Here is a 19214-nt window from a genome sequence, read left to right as displayed (position 1 = left end):
GAGCGAAGTGAGCCTGTGAATAAGTTAGTTTTGGAAAGAAGAAAACAGTGGATGCAGATATAGAGTAGTTTCAAGGTGGAGATGCATGAATTGAGGGAAACATGATGGTGAGGGGGTCTCTTGACTACTACTTCAATATCAGTGATTCTCCACATGAATTCTGGACCAGCAGCATCAGCATCCCCTAGGAAGTTGTGAGAAATGTATATTCTTGGGCCCCACCCCAGACCTACTGAATCAAAAACTCTGGGGATGGGGCCCAGAATTCTGTGTTTTAACAAGTCCTCTGGGAGATTCTGATGCATGCTCAAGTTTGACAACATTGTTCTCCATCATATGTTGACCTGTCATAAGGTCTGCTGCAGTTTGGTACATTGTATGCCTCTAAGGGTCGGTTTCATTACTGGGAGTGGCAGGGGTGAGTGAATTGTAAGAGAGCTTCTGAAGAGGGCCAGCTGGTCTGCAGGGGAGATGAGCTGGAGGTAATGCTTCCTGACAAGTCCATTTAGTGATTTTACTCTTTCAGGGGTTGGCTGTCATAAAATGTTTTAAATGACAGTGCAACCAGGCATGCAGGTGGTCAACAACAATATTTGGGTAGATGTTTAATTGCCAGGGAAAAGGAAAGAAGGAAAAAAAAGAGAAGCAAATCATAGAAAAGGTTCTGAGGATCAGAATATAGACGATGGCCCTTTCTTTTCTCAGCCACTCCAGGGCTTAATTGAATCCTGCTTGTCTTACCCACCCCACGGCCCCCTCTGATTTTTTCCATTGAATATCTCATGGCTTAAAGGTAAGCCAGCATTCATCCTTCCTAATAAGAGACTCAGTCCCTGCTATTTCAGAGATGGTTTGAAGGAAGTACTGTACCTGACCGTGAATTATACCAGTGAAATGAAAGAGACCTGATATTTGGTAAGTCTACCAGGCTGCTTTCCTTCCCATTCCTTTTCTGAGAGGAATTTAGGCCCCTTTATCCTCCAAAAGCTCTTCTGTGAGAGCCAGGTGAGGCCAAGACACTGTTTCTTCTTTCTATGACTTTCATTCCAGCCCCTCACTCCTAAAGGAGAGTCATTCCCTGCTGGTTTCTTCCTCATCCAGGCTCTTCCTTGCTTTCCCCCCACCCCCTTCTTGCAACTCTGCGGCTCGTAGAGGGAAAGATGTGTTTAAATTCAATGGAAAAACTGTGTGTGTGGGGTGGTATAATGATAAATGGACTACATTTGGGTGTTCTCTAAGACACTGACAATAAGAAAACAGCCATAATGAATTTAGACTTGCCTTGAAAAGGAAGCATCACAGGTCAAAAGTGATGTGATGGCGCTAATAAATTAATCAGTAGTGTCAACATACGTGAGGGTAAGAATAAGTGGATGATAGGAGTGCTTTTCTTAGAGCCTTTAAAAGGGCAAACAAAATAGCAAAAACCTGGCAGAATGCTTTCCATAGAATCTGGTTAATGTATATATGGGCACGCATATGTATATATCCCTCCACCCATGCTTCCATCCATTAAGTAGATATTTATTAAGCACCAACTATATGCAAGCACTCTTTTAGGGCCTGGGGATACAGAGGTAAATTTGGCCAGTTCCTTTACCTCAAACCTTGGTATTTGCATTTCATCAGAGGAGACCAACAGTAACCATGTAAACAAATAAACATGATTACAGATGACGGTAGGTGCCATGAGGGGGACTGATAAAGTGGTAAGATGGAGACTAACTGGAGGAGTGCATGTATGAACAATGAAGCCTGGATGGTGTCTCTGAGTGGTTGAGTTTTGAGCCGACACCTGAAGGTTAAGAATAGGCCAGCCATTCAAAGGTGGAGAGGGGGATAAGGGGGCCAGTTAGGGATTTCAAGCACATATCAGGCTCTAGAAATGTGAACTCAGGAGCTATCTGAGCCTCTTAAGAAAATTCACCCATAACCCAGAAATAAATCCAAAAGCATGATTGCAAGTTCTTTCAATGGCATGCTGAAGCTTTAACAGGCCTGCCCAAGGATGATTTGTTTTCCTACATGAATATACCATTGCTTGATTTTCCTATTTACTATCAATGAACTAAGAGCTCAGACTCTGTGGAGTTACATTGGTAAACTTGTATATGGTGCAATGATTTCTGTCTGATAGCAAAGATAACCCTGAAGTTTATGACTCACTGTTGTGAAGGACATTAACCAATTGTATCCCTAGAAATCTTACTCCTGTTTAAACAAAAACGCTGTGTAAACTCGATTCCTCAAAATGCTCTTGGAGAACAGTTTAATCTTATTATTGGTTTCCTCCTTAATGAATGAAGTGAATGAAATCTTTGACACATATTCATTTGATAGTTGGATGAGAGTCATGCTTTTAACTTTTTTTTTTAATTTTTAAAAATGTTTTTATTTATTTTTGAGACAGAGAGAGACCAAGCATGAGCAGGGGAGGGGCAGAGAGAGAGGGAGACACAGAATCTGAACTGGGCTCCAGGCTCTGAGCTGTTAGCACAGAGCCCGACGCGGGGCTCGAACTCACGGAGCGTGAGATCATGACCTGAGCTGAAGTCAGACGCTCAACCGACTGAGCCACCCAGGCGCCCCGCTTTTAAATTTTTGAAAATTATACTTGGACCAGACTCACCATGGCTCGGCTCAGAGGTCTGGAGTCCAGAGATCAGCTTTAATGAATTCACAAAGCCCTAGAATTGTATGCATTTTAAAAGCAAATATCCTATTAAGTTAATCAGACTCTCTAGAGGGCCTTTGTGTCAAACTGCTAACCAAAGTAGAATCTCTCCAGACTCCATATACGCCCTTGCCTTGATTTTTTTTCCATGCTCGCCAAGTAACTTTCTAATTGCTAATTCTGCTTCATAAGTGTTCAGATTTCAAGGAAGGAGAGCCTTGTGTGGAACACAGGGATTATAGGTTTTGTTAAATTAATTTACTAAAATTTTATTAAAAGTTTTATAATTTAATATATTGGCCTCCATCTACCTGTTTTATGAGTCCATTTTGCCACGTCTTACCAAGTTGGGGCATGTGGACAAAGCTGAGTTCATGTATAAGTTCCAAGGAGCTGCAGACCACACTGGGTGACAGGGAACGCTAGCTGGAACAGCCCAGCCTGTGCAGCCTCTGCAGGCATCATGAGGGAGTGTCTCCAGCTTGTTTCTTTCTAACTCTAGGGTGGAGGCAGGGAAGATGATCATTGTAGCTTTCTTCTCCTTATTGGGATGACACAAAAGCATCTGTGTCCTTTCTCCAATGAATCAAAGGTCACAGGAAAAAAAGGTGATTTATATGCTCCCAGGAAATGAATAATTCATTTTTTATGAGGTCAGTCAACCTGTTGTTCCCTGACATCAATTTCACGTGCTCCCCACAGACAAAATCCTGGCATTCCCCAACACTTTTCTGGAAATCCAAGCACTTTGCAGACAGCTAGGATCCCACAGGCAACATCTCCATGAGGAGATGTTGATACCCCCCTGCCTGAGAAGGAGGGAATGTGGAATTCTGCTAAGCACCTAAAAATGGGTCACTTCTCTTGGCCTTAAGGACTCTCTCCTTATAAAAGCCATCCTTCTTAAGAGATAGGTCTCTCACTGTTTTGTTTGGTAATTCTATTGAAAAGACTTCCCAGAGAGAAATGCCCAGGATGGCTTCAGATTGCAATACTCAAAAAAATGTTCTGTTTAGTGTTTAAAATGTGGCAGAGTAGCTGAATATCCTACAGAAGCTGACTCAAGGCAAAGGCCTCTCGGGATGTTAGCTCAGTTTGTGGAAGACTTCCTATTGACAAGGCTAGGTTTAAAAACAACATTTCCAAAAGTGCAAAAATAAAAATTGAGCTCTTGAGGCAAGTTTTTCAGCTTCAATATTAACAAAGCAGTGCAATGAAAGGTGAAGTGGCTTGCGTTAATAAACAAGTAAGTGAACAAATGAATACACGCAGTAGACAAGAATAACCAGCAGAAAGGGATGTCAGCACACAGCGTCATTGGGACAGAGCAGTGACCCCACCAGTTTGAGGTGTGCCATAAAGCTCCATCAGCAGGTTCTCAGACTCTCTGCTTAGAACATTCCTTCCTCTGCATCATTCAGCTGCTTTGTCCAGCTTCCTAGTTTTATTCAAGCATCCTCTCAGTAGCTGTTTAGCTGTCTTAGGTTTTAGTGCAGAAGCAGACATGCATGGGTTAAATAATGGGAAGAAACCTCTTCCCATCACAGTAATTGTGATTTATTGAGATGGGAGTTCTCACTAGTGGAGAAATGTCCACCTTGGATGGCAAGAGGGCTCCCTTTGCACCTTAAACTATCTCACCAGGGCACCGATATGTGTTCAATTGGTGTTCTTACTTCAGAATTTCAAAGTGTTTTCCAAAGGTGATTTCTTCAAAAACATATTCTGAGTTAGTCAAAGACAGAGCATGGTCAGGGACAACTGTCCCAACAAAATAGTTTGGCTGGGTTACGCTGCCTTTTATGTTCTTTGTTTATAATGGTGGCGAAAAGAAGGCTCTCCTCTCACCCTCAGAAGGGTTTCTGAGAGGGAGGAATGTGGGTATGAGGAAGCTCTCAGGAGCTGTCACACTCTCATCCCAGATTGCTGAGGCAAGCGTCATCACAGGTAAGGTATGCCAGGTATAGGCAGATGTCAAATGCTCCTAGTACAATAACATCGAGTGGTTGTTTCACAAGAGGAAGTTCAAAGTCATGGTAACAGGAAGAGGGTTATTTTTGTAATAAATTTCTTTTTATTGTGGCAAAAGATGTGTCACATAAAATCTGCCATTTTAGCAATTTTAAATGTTCGCATCGTTGTGCAAACATCACCACCATCTGTCTCCAGAACCTTTCCATCTTCCTATGGAGACTCTATATCCATTAAACACTATCTCTCAAGATTATTTTTTTAAAAATCTAAGACCAGATTATATGGTTTCCTGGATTAAAAAAAATCCAAAACCCATAACCCTTGCTTTAGCAAGGTGTGCTCTCTTCTCAAATATTAAGGAAATCAGACCTGATTCTCACTGATGAAAAATTATCTTGGCATTGAAGTACCTACTGTTGACCTCATGTGTAGGAAACCCATTCCTTCCCCTATGGAATCATTAAAGACTGGGCAGAAGAGGGCTCCCATTAGCAGCAAAGGCCTGACACATAAAGGAGTGGAATTTTCTCTTTGGATGGTGTTCACCGGAAAAGAGAGGATGGGATACTAACGGGGGTGGGGGGGGGACTGAAAATAGGAAGAAAGCCTAAAGGGAAAGAGAGAAGAGAGGTTGGGAGAGAATTGTTCTGGCTGTATGTGCGTACTAGCTACTCTTCTGGAAAACACAGATATGAAATGTTTCCACTATCAGAAAGTTTTACTGGACAATGCAGCTATAGAATGTAGGTTCCAGAGTTAGACAGACTTGATCCTGCCTATGTTGCTTGGAAGCTCTGTGAATTGAAAAAGTTATTTCATCTTTCCAAGCCTCAGTTTTTTCATCAGCAAAATGGGGACAATAACAACATCTTCCAGTGGAAGAGTCAGCTAGGTGGTCCCCCAAAATTTGTTTTCTTTTCTTTCTAGGCCCCAACTGGATCACATTTTGCAGCCTCCCTGGCAGTTCAGTGTGGTCATATGACTAAGTTCTAGTCGTTGGGATATAGGCAGCAATGCCAAGTGCTATTTTCAGCTAAAACTTCTAGAGAGCTCCTTCCACATCTGTCTTCCACGTGCTAAATGCAAATAGCAATGAGGCTGTAAGGTATGGATGAACCACAAGATAGAAGCAATGCAGGTTCTCAAATCAAGGAGAGAGACACCATTGATTAGGAAGATTTACCTTTGATTGTTATGTGAGCTAGAAATAAACTTTACTGTATGGGAGCTCTTTGCTACTGCAGCATGGTTCAACCTAGGATAAGCATAGGGTTGAATGAGATAATGTAAGCAAAATGTCCAGCATAGTACCAGGTAGCTGGTGAATGCCCTGTTCAGTAAATGTTAGCTAACTTTCAGTAGTGAAGAGCAAGGACCACAGAGCATGACAGACCTGGGTTTAAACTAAGCTGCACTACTTAGCTGTGTAATCTTAAGCAATTTGCTTACATGCTACCTTGAATTCATCATCTGTAAAAAAGGGGAAAATATTAATGAAAAGTGAAAAAATTATTAAAACTGAGTGTGTAGTTTTTCTCTCATTCAGAAGCCTCCTTTATTCCTATATGATTCCACACTAAGATGGCTGTTGCTTTCCCATGCTGCAGTATTGATTACAGATCTCAGTAGAGGCAGACTGCTGGGTCAGGGGTGCCATTTACTTAAGTGGAGTCAAGAATTCCTGTGCCATGGCTGGTCCAATATAGAGACATCTAGAGGAGTCTTCAGTCCTCTGGTAATCATGGGACATTTAGGCTGAGTGAAGTATCGACAGGCAAAAACCCAGAAACCCTTGAGCCCAGAAGGCCATAAAAAGAAGTACTTGAATTTTAACAGATCTCAAGAGAACACAACAGGCCCATGGACCATTCAAGCTCTTTTTTTCCTCTTTCAGTTGTAAGGTAGATAGAGAAGGAAAGTAAACTTGCTTTCAACTGTCTGAGAATGTCTTTATTACAGGCGTTTTCAACAACACCAAATGTAGTTACCAAGGGACCTCTTAATTCCACCTTCCTGTATTTGGCACCAAGAATCAGAAAATGTTAGTGTAACCCATGGGAGATCTCATGATTGAATCTATGGGTTTGGGGGAATTATGGGGCTGAATTGGGGCCACCATCAAGGATTGAGATCTGGGGTTAGAACTGAGGGGTGTGTGTGTATGTGTGTGTGTGTGTGTGTGTGTGTGTGTGTGTGTGTGTGTTTCCTTTTCAAGCATTAAGAGTCAGAAGGGTTGTTGCAGAAAAACAGGATGAAGCAGAAATAAAACAAGTTTGGCAACTAAGCTCAGAGGATCTGAGGCAAAAGAAAAGGCACTCAGGAATCCAGGAGTGAGGAGTCACATAGCATTGGGAATAAAGGGGGAAGGTCCAAAGCAACTCCAAGAACACTCTCCTGGAGTCAAACCCATTTGGCACTTGTCAGTCAATCTGGCTCAGAGAGTCCAAAGCAAAGACAATGAATTTGTATTGAAAATGCAATTTCAATTCGAGATGGCCTGGTCACACTTGAGAAAGGGAAGACACCAATAGCTAGATGTAACCAAAGGATAAGTGCTACAGATTTCATATAGAGGGAAGAGCAGAATGTATACATACATATACACTTAGCTCTTCAGTGAAAATACTGACCTCCCAAGAGAAGTTCCAGCAAGTCATCTAGGTTTGAAGATTCAGTAGGAAGACAGTATTTCTCAGTGTGTGCTTGGCAAACAGCTTGCACCAGCACTGTTTGGGAAAGTTGTTAAAATGAAGATTACAGGACCAATGGGGTCTACAATGCTGATTCAGGAAAGCACTTTTCTGATTGGCCAGGAATCCAAATTTGGGGGTGTCAGAAGGGAGTTTATGAACATGGCTGTTCTAAATCAATCACACGTGGCTACAGAAGAAGTAGGGCGTGACAGGTGAGTGAGATCAATCGTGGGTGAAGATGTCATTTGTTGGTTGCTTTGAACTTTGGGCCTCCTCTCACGCTGTCATGGGCTCCTGAGTCCTATAACCTCTGCTTTGACTTTGGGGATCTGCTTCTCTTTTTCTTCTGCTACTTCCTTCTGCCTGGGTGTCTTGGGTATGCTCACTGCACCATGACCTCAGCTAATAACCTGGGTCTCTCTCTTGCATAGGCATGGGGACAGGGTGAGACAAGGATCACCTTAATTCCCTCTTCGAGGCAACCATACTCAGAAAATGCCTGATGAACTCTGCATGGAGAGTGTCCAAGTTACCTGTATGGTTTGAGAATTAGAAAAGGAGACAGGAAATGGCCTTGAGGTTCTTATATGGTATTTTCCTAGACTTTTCTGTCATGGCATTTTCCTATAGTACTAGGTACATTTAGGGTGTTAACAATGTGTTAACAATGCCTGCTGATAGTGCCTTCTCACCCTCTTCTCTTAGACCCCCATCTGGTAGAATCTATTCTGAATACTAACAATGCCTTCTAAAGAATATGTACTGGATATTAATAATGTATTGATCAAATCAAAAGAAATGATTGATACCACATTTCATGGAGTTTAACAGGCACAGATTTCCTTATAAACACATGTTGGCAAGAAAGCATGGCATTATGGATTCATTAAGAACGTTTTTTTCCCTTCGTGCTGCTTTACATAATTAATAGTGTCTCAGACTTCATGAAATATGTTACATATATACAAGACTTGTTTCTGTTAAATGTTAGAATAATGGCAAATAAAACATTCTGGCTGGTTCAGAGTTAAGCGATATGCTTTATCAAGATGATTTATTTTCTAAGAAATACAACAAAATAGAGACAGTACAATTCAATAAAAAAGAGCATTAAAGTTGGCATTTGAATGCATGGGGGTTTTTGAGCCTCTGTTTCTTCATCTGTAAAATGAAGACAATGGAAGCTACCTTACTGCATGGTTAGAAGTAAATGAAACTAGGATTTTGATAAGGACTCTACCATGCCATAGAAATCATGGACAAATTCATTAAATAGCTAATATTAAGTGTTAAATATATATTTCATCAAATAGCTAATCTTAAACATAAACCTAAATCTATTCAGGAAGTAGAGCAACTTTTGTCTCTAGGGTTACCAAAACCAAAAAGAATCCTCCCTGAATGCTAGTACAGGTCTTTAAGGCTCGGTAGACATGGCTAAGAAAAGCGCTAAGCCTCTGACACCTTCATAATCAGTTTAAAAAATTAATCTCAGTCAGAATGAATGGAAAAACACTACAGAATTTTCCACTGTGGTGATGGATAAGACAAAGATGATCTATTTCTCCTCTACTATTTAACACTATATTGGTCCATGTGAGTAAAGAAGAGCAATAACTAGAGCCATCAGGATAGTAAGAATGGTAAAACAATCTCTATTTTCAGATGATAGAATTATATATTTGGAAAATGCTAAAAAAATGAACAGAAAATTACTATAAAAAAGAATGTAACAATAAAATAGCAGTTTTAGAAAACAAACAAAATTCAATAACCTTTACATTGATGAATGATAGTTAGAAGGCATAATGGAAGATTCCATTTAGAAGAGGTAAAGAAACAAACATACAAAAACTAGGCATAAATTTAAATATAAATGTTCTAGACCTCTAAGAGAAAAACATTAAGCACTCCTGTAAACATAAAAGGAGATTTGATCAAATGGGAAGACATATCATTCTAGGACAGGAAGACTCAATAGTAAAGAGATTTCCTTTGCAATACCAATAAAAATACCATCGAGTTGTTCCCCACCCCGCCCCAGTACTAGTTGTTTCTAAAGCTAAAGGAACAGAAAAAAACAAGCAAAATATCCAGGAAAACCCTTAAAAAGGAAAGGAATAGAGAAGTGGAAGGAGTTAGCACTGCCAAGTATTAAAGTATACTACAAAATGATTACCTGTAAGGGAAGAGGGTACAAAGTGGAAGAGACAGGAATGGAAGGTGAGTTTTTCTGAATATACTTGTTTTGTAGTTTTGACTTTAGAATCATGTAAACATTTCATACAAAGGAAAATTAAATTTGTAAAAATATCCTAGCAATGGAAAGCAAAATGAAACAAAATGAGAATTCTATGGGGTAGATGTTTAGCTATGGAGAGAAATTGTTTCAAGAGACTTTAATATATGACTCAGCATCCACAGAGAGATAGATCTGATGGAGAAAGGGAATTACACAATTTCAAAATTTATGAATTTTAAAGTTTATACAAGAAAGCTAGGAAATGACTACATACTATTAAGTTTATGTCAAAAGAACTCAAGAGCTAACTTAAAGCAGTTTTCATTCGTTAAACATGCAGCAATTCAAGATTTCAAAGGAATAGTAATAACTGAAATGAATTGAAAGACTCAGATATATTAAAAAATCTATAAATTCTTAATAATATTGGGGGACTTCACTAGTTACCTATGGAGGATGCCAGAGAACTAATTTGTTATTCTGAAAATTGGTTAAAAAAGAAAGGAAAAATCAACCATTTTTCCTGTCTTTCCTGTATGAATCACACCTCAGGGAGCCAAATAGTTATTGAAGGAAAAGCTTTTCCTTATAGAAGACACTAAACAACAGATAAAGAAGTAATGACAGAAGTGGAAAATTACCATTTTGGAAGCCCTAACTAAATGGATGTAGGCAAAGTTCCTCAATGACTATTCACACCCTAAGAAAGCCGCATCACTTATAAAGCATTCTTGCTAGAAAACAGACCCCAAATCTGATCAAGTCCTAACTCCTCATTTATAGGGAGCACAGAACATGAGAAATGCTACAGGGTAAACCAACCTGATTTCTTCAATAAGTAAACTGCAAGGGGAAAAAAAAGGAGACGGAACTAACAGATTAAAAGAGAACTTTGGAGGTATTTTTGTCTAATTCAATACTTGGACCTTTTTAGATCCCCCTTTTTTTAAAAAAAAAAAAGTGCAAAAGCATTTTTTTAAATAAATTAGACCATCAGTCATTTATGAATAGTGGCAAAATATTTGATGGTATTAAGGAGGCTTAGTTAATATTCTTAGATATATAATATAATTAGATTATATAATGGCTTTGTAGTTATGTTTATAGAATGATTCCTTATTCTTATTCTTATTCTTATTCTTATTCTTATTCTTATTCTTATTCTTATTCTTATTCTTATACTGAAGCATTTTGGGATGATGTGATAAGGTATTTGGGACATGGCCATACCTTCACCTTCATTGGCCCTAGGCATTTTTGCCCTCATGGGTCCCCTTCCACCATAGTAGATTTTTAGGATTCTAAAAATGTCATTGCTTTCTGAGGTGAGAAAAAAAAATAAAACATTTTATTCAATCTTATTTATAAGTTCATTTTTTTCCTTTCTAATTTTAAAAGAATGAAAACATTTTCATGGACTCCTGAAAGTCTGGTGGGTCCTGGCACTGTGCTTGCTGGGCTTAATGGATGAGCTGGCCCTGGTCTGGGATTTGCTTCAAAATGATCCAGTGGGGAGAGGAAGAGGGAAATGGGTTTTAGGGGTGTGTGTGAAGTAAAATTGGCTATGAGATAATAATTGTTGAAGCTGTGTACTGGGCATGGGGAGTTATCACATCATTTCTCTACTTTTATGTATGTTTGAATATTTCCATAGTAAGTTAAAACACCAGTTTCTGAAAAAGGCTTCTTTGAATGCTTTTATTTTTTACATAAAGGAAGAGTACAGGATAAATAAATAAAAGTAAAGCAGAAAAAGCTGGTTATTTGAACTTGGGTGTTCATGTGGGTCCTGAATAAATGAGAATTAAAGATACCAAGCCTCATTTGGGACAAAGACCTAAGTGTCAAAATTTTGCTAAGATTGCTAAAATCTAACCTGACAGAGTGTTTTTAAAATTAAAAAAATTTTAAATCACTTTCTAATGTTCTTTGGTGGTAGGAAGAATGACACCCATATGGACAGAGATGCTGCCTGCCAATATGTTGCCATTTTATTTTAGAGAAAGCTAGCTAGGGACAGCATTATGAAAATTTCACAGTGGCCTTTGTGACAAAATAATGAATACAAGTAAAGGGCAATACAGGAAGTCTATCCTGCCTTTCAGAAAACTGCATTTGGATATTGTGAGCAGGTGAGTGCAACATTGGCTTTGTGGCCTAGGAAACTCCAGCATACCAAATACTGCTGTGGGCAATTCTCCACTCCAGTCCCTGCCCCAGGATACCCCCTGGTAACCTCTCAGTACTTCCCTCACACCTCTATTCATTCACTCTCCAATAAGTTATTGGGTAGGCACGCCTTGGTGGCTCAATCGGTTAAGCATCCGACTATTGATTTAGGCTCAGGTCATGATCTCACAGTTCATGGGATCAAGTCCCATGTTGGATGCTTGGGATTCTCTCCCTCTCTCCCCCCACCTCTCAAAATAAATAAATGAACATTTTTTAAAAAGTCACTGGGTATCTACTCTGTGCCAAGCACTATGCTAGACAGCTGTATGCACAGTGAACAAAACATGGTTCTACCCCGAAGGAGCAAACTGAAAAGGACAAGTCGTCTACTGAGGAGACAGAGATGTACACAGAAATTTTCAAAACAAGTGGAGAAGTAGTTTAATGGGGTAGGTAGAAAGGGTTAGAAAGTATCCCACAGAAGCTAAAGAGGAAGGTTTTTTGAAAGTGGAGGGCGATTTAAGAGGCCTGAAGAAAAGTAGCCTGTTTAAAGAAAAGCAGACTGAGGAAGGCTTTTCAGGAAGAGAGAAAGGTGTGTGCAAAGCTGAGAAGGCTGGGACAGTACAGAAAGGTACAAGTGCTGGGCAGAACAAAGGTGGTAAAGGGGAGACTGGGTGCTGGAAATTGCTGTGGAGACACTAGGCCATGGGAGAGTCATAATGAAGAAACAAATGTCTACCCCTGGGTCCTTAAAGTGTAGGCTGAATCCAGCAGTGGCAGCATTACCCATGAGCTTGTTAGAATGCAAAATTCTCAGGCCCACTCTAGACCTCCTGAATCAGAAACCCTGAGTATATATATATATAAATATATACTTTGTAAATACTAAATACTCAGAGTTTATATATATATATGTGTGTGTGTGTGTGTGTGTGTGTGTGTGTGTGTGTGTGTGTGTATACACACACACACATACATTAGCAAGTTATCTAGGTGATCCTGATGCATGTTAAGTTTGAAACCATTGGTTCTCAATCAGGAGTAATTTTACTCTCCAGGAAACATTTAGCAATGTCTGAGTAGACTTCTGGCTGTAAGACTGATGTAAGACTGGCTGTAAGTGGAGTATTACTAACATCAAGTAGCCAGGGATGCTGTTTGTTAAACATCCTAGAATGCATAGGTCAGGCCCCTACAACAAAATCCAAATGTCAGTTGTGCAGCTGTTGAGAAGCTCCGATCCTTTCCTTCTTCCCTTCCTACTGCTCCCTCTCCAACACCCTATTTCTTTCTTTCTCTTTCTTTCTCATCTGTCACTCATCATCTATCTCCTTTACTCCTACTTGTTCCTCTACAGATGGCAAAACATTCACAAGGCCATAATGTGCTGCTTTTCTGCATTTATTTATTCAATTACATACAACCCTCTCCTTTTATTCAATTAATAACTCCATATGACAAAGTTGATCTATTGCTAATGGACATATTACTTGATTTCTATCCTAAACAGGGTCAATTATCTTGCTAGGAATGGGATAGAGCTGCTCAGAATACAGACGTTAATCATCACCCTATGCCTGAAGCTAAAGCCCTTGGCATTCCACATATGAGCTGACACATGGAGTCCCAAACAGCCAGGAGTCCTGATTTTGACGTAAAAGGCAGTTCCGATGCCAATTGAAGCTTAAAGTATCTTAGCTCTTACAGGACACAAGATATTAGGGAAACTCTGACTTTCTCCTCAAGAATGTGGAAGTAAGTGGTCTACTGAGAGTTCAAGCACCAAGTCCACACAGAATGGTCTTAAGCAAAGATATATAAGGTCACATTAGAGAAAACGGGTTCTAATCTGACAACGCTGACAAATCAAAATAATTCTATCACAAGAAGTTTTGTGAGGCAAAATGGATGAGGAAAATGTAAAGTTACAAAGACAAACATTGGCAATGCCCATCTAACAGTTTCCAGGAAATTAGGTGCCCTGAAAGATCAACGTGAACATTTAGTCTGCTGAATGAACCCATCTTCCCATAGTGGAGGCAGACGTCCCAGGCTTTCAGGCTAATATAGTAGCCGTCTAATAGTTGTCTTCCCTATGGCTGGCCCACATAGAGAAAATGCCCTGATTAAACCGAGGTGAATGTGGACTCTGCTTGAGGGACATGTTGCTCACTCAATATGAATTGATTGGCCCTTAGGTTTATAGGCTCTGGTTTCTACTGATTTTACTTAGTTATCCTGAATTGGTAGAATCAACTTGGGGGCATTGATAACATGGAGCTTCTGGACTTCCAAGGTAGAAGGAGGGTCAGTTTTTGGACCATAAAAAATGCCTCCTGGAATCTGCTTCTGGCATTCAGCCTCTTGTCTTCCTTTGGTCACCCTCACAATGTGTCTTTTCTTCCAACTTGTATATTCCCACGATACCCAAAAAGCATTTGTGGTAGACTGAAAAAAATGGCCACCATACTTTGCAGTTCCTCTCACCAAGTGGCAGAGTCAATTTCCTCACCCTCATCCCTGAATCTGGGATGGCCATGTGACTTGCTTGGACCAACAGAATGTGGAGGAAGTGACCTCCTATGCATTCTGTGACTAGACCTTAAGAAACTTTGCAGCTTCTGTTCTTGCTCTTTTGGAACTCTAAGGTTGCTGTGTGTACTAGGCCAAACTAGCCTTCTGAATGTTGAGAGATAAATGGCTCAAACACCCAGTCATTCCAGATGATAGCCAGTCAAGGCCCAGAAGCAGAGCCACCCTGCAAATACATGAGGGCATCCAAGCAAGATCAAGAGAAGAACCTCCTACAGGAACTCAACTTGCCAGTGCATGGAATCATAAGCTAAATAAATGGTTATTGTTTTCAGTTACTACATTTTGGATTAATCTGTTATGCAACAATAGATAATTGATACAGTAATTTTTGTGTTCTTAATAACTCCCAATCACGCCATGAACTTATTGCCACAGTTTATCTCTGAGAAGCCATGGACTTTCCCTCTTGACGTAACACAATTGGGATTTATCTTTGACTATCTCATGAGCTTCAGTGGCTCCTGCAGAAGAAACATCCCCTTCATCTTCCATCAAGATGCTAAGAGATTTGGGTAAGCAGTACAGAAAATTTTGGGTTTTCCAACATTCACACGAGGAGAAAGAGGAGAGTTAAATACATAAACAATTGCATTTCTCAGACATATATATCTGACCTTCAGCCGGCGGTCTGGATCTCCACTGCATAGAGAATTGACTGATACTTTGAATGATTTCCAGGCTGGGCTTAAGTTATTCATCACAACCTGAGAAAACAAAGAGAGGAGTGGTGGGTTGGGGAGGGAATACTTGACATTTTCACATTTCAATACAAAAACCATCTGAGAAGTATTGTGGTGCTTATGAAAAGGACAACTATCTGGAATAAGTGTCTTAATGAAAACTCGGAGTAAGGGTGCCCACTAAGTGGCTTGTTATGAGCAGAACTCCTGTGATCACTGGCCTGGCTGTTGTCTCATGAATAATGATCATCATATGGATGCTGGAGATGAACCCTTCTACACTGAAAGGAGCTAGGATTTAGGAGGCAGGTCTGCTTTTGGCCTCTGGTAAAGGATCTACAGGCATAGATAAAGTTCTACAGGAGTGTCACTCCTATGGCATAAATTCTCTTCTATTGAGCATAGGTAAAGACTATTGGTTAGTGTAGGGAGTATAGCAAGACATTTCTACTGCTAAAGAATTGAATAGCCTTTGGTCTATGACCTCAGGTTAGAGCAGATTCAAGTCAGAGGAGAAGTTTCTAAAAGAAAAATCCCAAGAGCATACTTATACCAGCTTTCATCTTAAGGTATAATATGGAAGATCTTCAGATCTTTAGTGTCACAAAGTCTATAATACAGTGAAATCCTTCTGAAAGCAGCTTACTAATCCTGCCCCACAGTCCATACAAGTCAAGTCAGCCTGCCATCACTATGGTTCAAATAATTTGCATGGACATAGAATGCATGAGAATCTGCTCTGTACCTAGGGCTATATTGTGTACTTTAGGATAGAGGTTCCCAAATTGTGGTCCTTGGAACAGCAGGAGAACCAGCATCACCTGGGAACTTGTTAAAGGTTCAGATTTCTAGGTTGTGCCCACACCTACTGACAGAAACTCTGGAGGTGAGCCCCCTAGATGATTCTGATGCATGAAATTTGAGAACCACTGCTCTAGGGTATATACAAATGAAGTCAAATGGAATTTTGTCATATCGATTTGTCTTCCTGTGAAAGTTTTAGTTAGCAGAAGTCTTAGCATTATAAAAAAATGAATTCTCTATCCAAATAACATAATTATTTTATAAGTAATTCCCTCTTCTACTGGGTTCCTTAATATAACCATGAATTATTGATTGTATCATGCACTCATTATTAAATTTCTTTTAATGCATTAAAGTACAAAAATTATGTTCCTGTGGGGCTTTGTCTTGTGCCCTGATACCCTGGGGATGATCAAAGTTGTCATGAGAAGAAAAGTTAGATAAAAGCATCTGGGTTAATTTAAGTTCTCACCTTTATATAAAAACACTAAGAAGTGATATTTTATTGCAACAGTTTTTAAACTTAGCAGATCAAAGTTTCAACTAGAAATTTCCTACGAAATTAGAATCTGTGTGTACATGTGTGTGCTTCCTCCAAGAGAAAGTATTGCCTAATATTTATTTCATATCTCTTGAATAAGAAAGAGGAAAAAATCAATGTTGTGTTGCTTGACTCACTGGAAAACGTAACAGTTGCATTGCTTGTGAGACTCCACAAGCTCCTCAGCAATTAGGTATGGGAGGAGTTCTAGAGATTCTTGGGAGTAGGAGAATTTACTAATACTAATAATGAGAAAAGGACTGGTATCAGGAGCAAAGGAAAGGGAGATCTTGTGAGAGAAGTCTAATGATACACCCCCATCTCCTTTCTGCCTGCACATTTAAGCCCCCATTCAATGACAGGAACAAAAGGGCAAATGGACACCACTTCTAATTCTCCCCAAAGTTTATTTACTTCTCCCGAAAGAAGTTTGTCCTACCAAAGGAATCTGTGTTTGTGAAAAGGACTCTGTTTGGTGGTGGCAATCAGGTGCCATTCAGGGAGACTACTGTACCCCAAACTGTTCCCCAGGGGTTAAATTCCAGAGAACTACATTGTACTATTATAACATGTAGCAGACATACTATCTATACTCAGCTTCATTCATTTATTCATTTTTTTATTAAGCACAAGTTATTAAATGCCAACTATGAACTAGATGGTATCCATAGACTTTGCCCATCCAAACTATTTAATTCTTGTATACTTTTAATATGACACAAAAAGTTCCCCAAACACTACTTGAGACTTTATTACTTCAGGAAAATGGAAATGGACTTCCAATATGGGGTGGTGGGAACATGGAACCTTACTATCCTTCTATGAAAGTCATGAGGGCTCCTTCTTCTTTTATCCCACCACACACATATATATGCATGCACAATAGTCCTATATATATATATATATATATATATATATATATATATATATAAATATATACATGAATATATTCATATATATTCATATATATGTATATATATGTATATATGAATATATATGTATATATGAATATATATATATGAATATATATACACAATAGTCTTCTCTCAGCTCTTTCATTTATCACAATCATCCCAATTCCTCCTTATCAATGTACTTCTCATCCCCACAGACTCTCTCTTGGACCAGCTTGTAAACAAAATGAAAAGTGGAGACTGGGGTTGGTTGTTGAGTGGGTGTGTGGCACTGGGTGGTGGGTTAATAAGAGATAAGGTTTGGAGCCCCAGAGAGAAAGACAAGGGAGCTTGAGAAGGAGCTGCGGCTAGACCAAGCGGCAGCTGGGACAGAACAGCCGTTCCCATAATAGGCCTGACATCAGCCCAGTGGATGAACTTTTGCTGGGGAAGCAGATGCGCTTCTCAAATTATCATGAAGCTCAGGCCAAACAAACTCAATGCAAACCTCTGCTCTACCCCTCACTAACTATGAGAATTTGGAAAGTCACTGGCCTTCCCAAAGGTTTAGTTAATGAACTATAAAATGGGGGTAATAATAATCATGTCAAGGGATTGTTATGAGAAGTAAATAAAGTAATGCATACAAATCACTTAGTACAATGCTTGGCACCTAATCATACACATTAAATGTTACCTAATATTCATATTCTTATTAATATGTTGCTGACAGTCTGTATTGAAGGTCAACAATGGAAAATGTGGGTGAGAGAGGGTCTTCTAACATCTAAATTGAGAATTTAAAAAGCTACAAAAGACAGAGAGTCCTCTTAAGGACAGTGAAGGCTCCAGGTCTGAGTGCACAACTATAGACATTAAGAAACATAAGGGGTTTCTCAAAACAGGTCAATTTATCATCTTAGGAGCTGAGATGGCACAGCTGAATATAAGTCTTCTCACCTCAGTTCGGTGTACAAGCTGCTGGGTTGCATCATCATTCATACGAAAAATTTCCAGAAATGGGTCAGATTTACTGAAGAAATCCTGAAATAGACAAAAATTAGTTATTCCCCACCTACACACATTTGGTCCTTCCCTGGATCAAATACTGCTGGATTTGACCCTTCCCTGCTTTGTTCTTCATCTCTGTGATCCACCCTTGGCTAGAATGACTTGCATCTGACTCCAAGTCCTTGGAGAAGTACAATCTTGGTTAATTGAAATCCGAAGTATTCTTCAAAGATCAATTCAAATGCCAGTTTTTTGAAAAGCAACGTTCTGTTTTCTTAAACATATTAATTAGAGTCACTGTTAAAGCCTATGTCTGATGATTATGATATTTAGATCACCTTTGGATCTATTTTTATTATCTGTTTCTTGGTTCTGCCTCTTGTGTAGCAGATACTGTGTAAATAAAGATCATAAAGACTCAGATGAGTCTTTTTTTTAATGTTTTATTTATTTTTGAGCCAGAGAGAGAGAGACAGAGCGGGAGAGGGACAGAGAGAGAGAGAGAAACACAGAATCTGAAGCAGACTCCAGGCTCTGAGCTGTCAGCACAGAGCCCGACATGGGGCACGAACTCATGAACGGCAAGATGGTGACCTGAGCTGAGGTCAGAAGCTTAACCGACTGAGCCACCCAGGTGCCCGTAGATGAGTCTTTAGCAAGAGTCTGGCAAGCAGTTAGAATGGGGGCAGTCACCTGACTCCAATTAAGGTTGAGCTATTTAGAGGTAAGTTTCTTCAAAAATCTTTATAGGTGCAATATATTTTTGATTCACTTATTCTTTGAAAATAGTCCTTAAAGGGCTCCAACTGAAAGGTTTTGTGTTTATAAGGGCTGGTGTTCCTTGACAAGCCCTCAGTGCTAATTTTTGTGAGACTCTCCAAGGCTCTGTTTATCTCCATAGTCTCTTGGCTCTAGTTTTTTGTTCAGTTTCTCTT

The 19214-nt window shown here is 39.6% G+C and overlaps 1 protein-coding gene across 3 annotated transcripts in view; it reads right to left on the bottom strand.

Moving 5' to 3' along the window:
* Positions 1-19214, bottom strand: part of CPNE4 (copine 4) — a 603237-nt gene that overhangs the window by 101393 nt on the left and 482630 nt on the right. For all 3 annotated transcript variants that reach the window (XM_045037596.1, XM_019810707.2, XM_003992123.5), the window contains 2 exons: positions 18229-18312; positions 14965-15054 (listed from right to left, as the gene is read on the bottom strand). In XM_045037596.1, coding sequence (XP_044893531.1) covers positions 14965-15054; positions 18229-18312 — 174 coding nt within the window. The remainder of the gene's footprint in view (positions 1-14964; positions 15055-18228; positions 18313-19214) is intronic.

This window comes from Felis catus, chromosome C2 (assembly GCF_018350175.1).
Source record: "Felis catus isolate Fca126 chromosome C2, F.catus_Fca126_mat1.0, whole genome shotgun sequence".
NCBI lineage: Eukaryota > Metazoa > Chordata > Mammalia > Carnivora > Felidae > Felis > Felis catus.
Note: the sequence above shows the minus strand (reverse complement) of the source record. Positions and strands in the feature narration are given on the sequence as shown.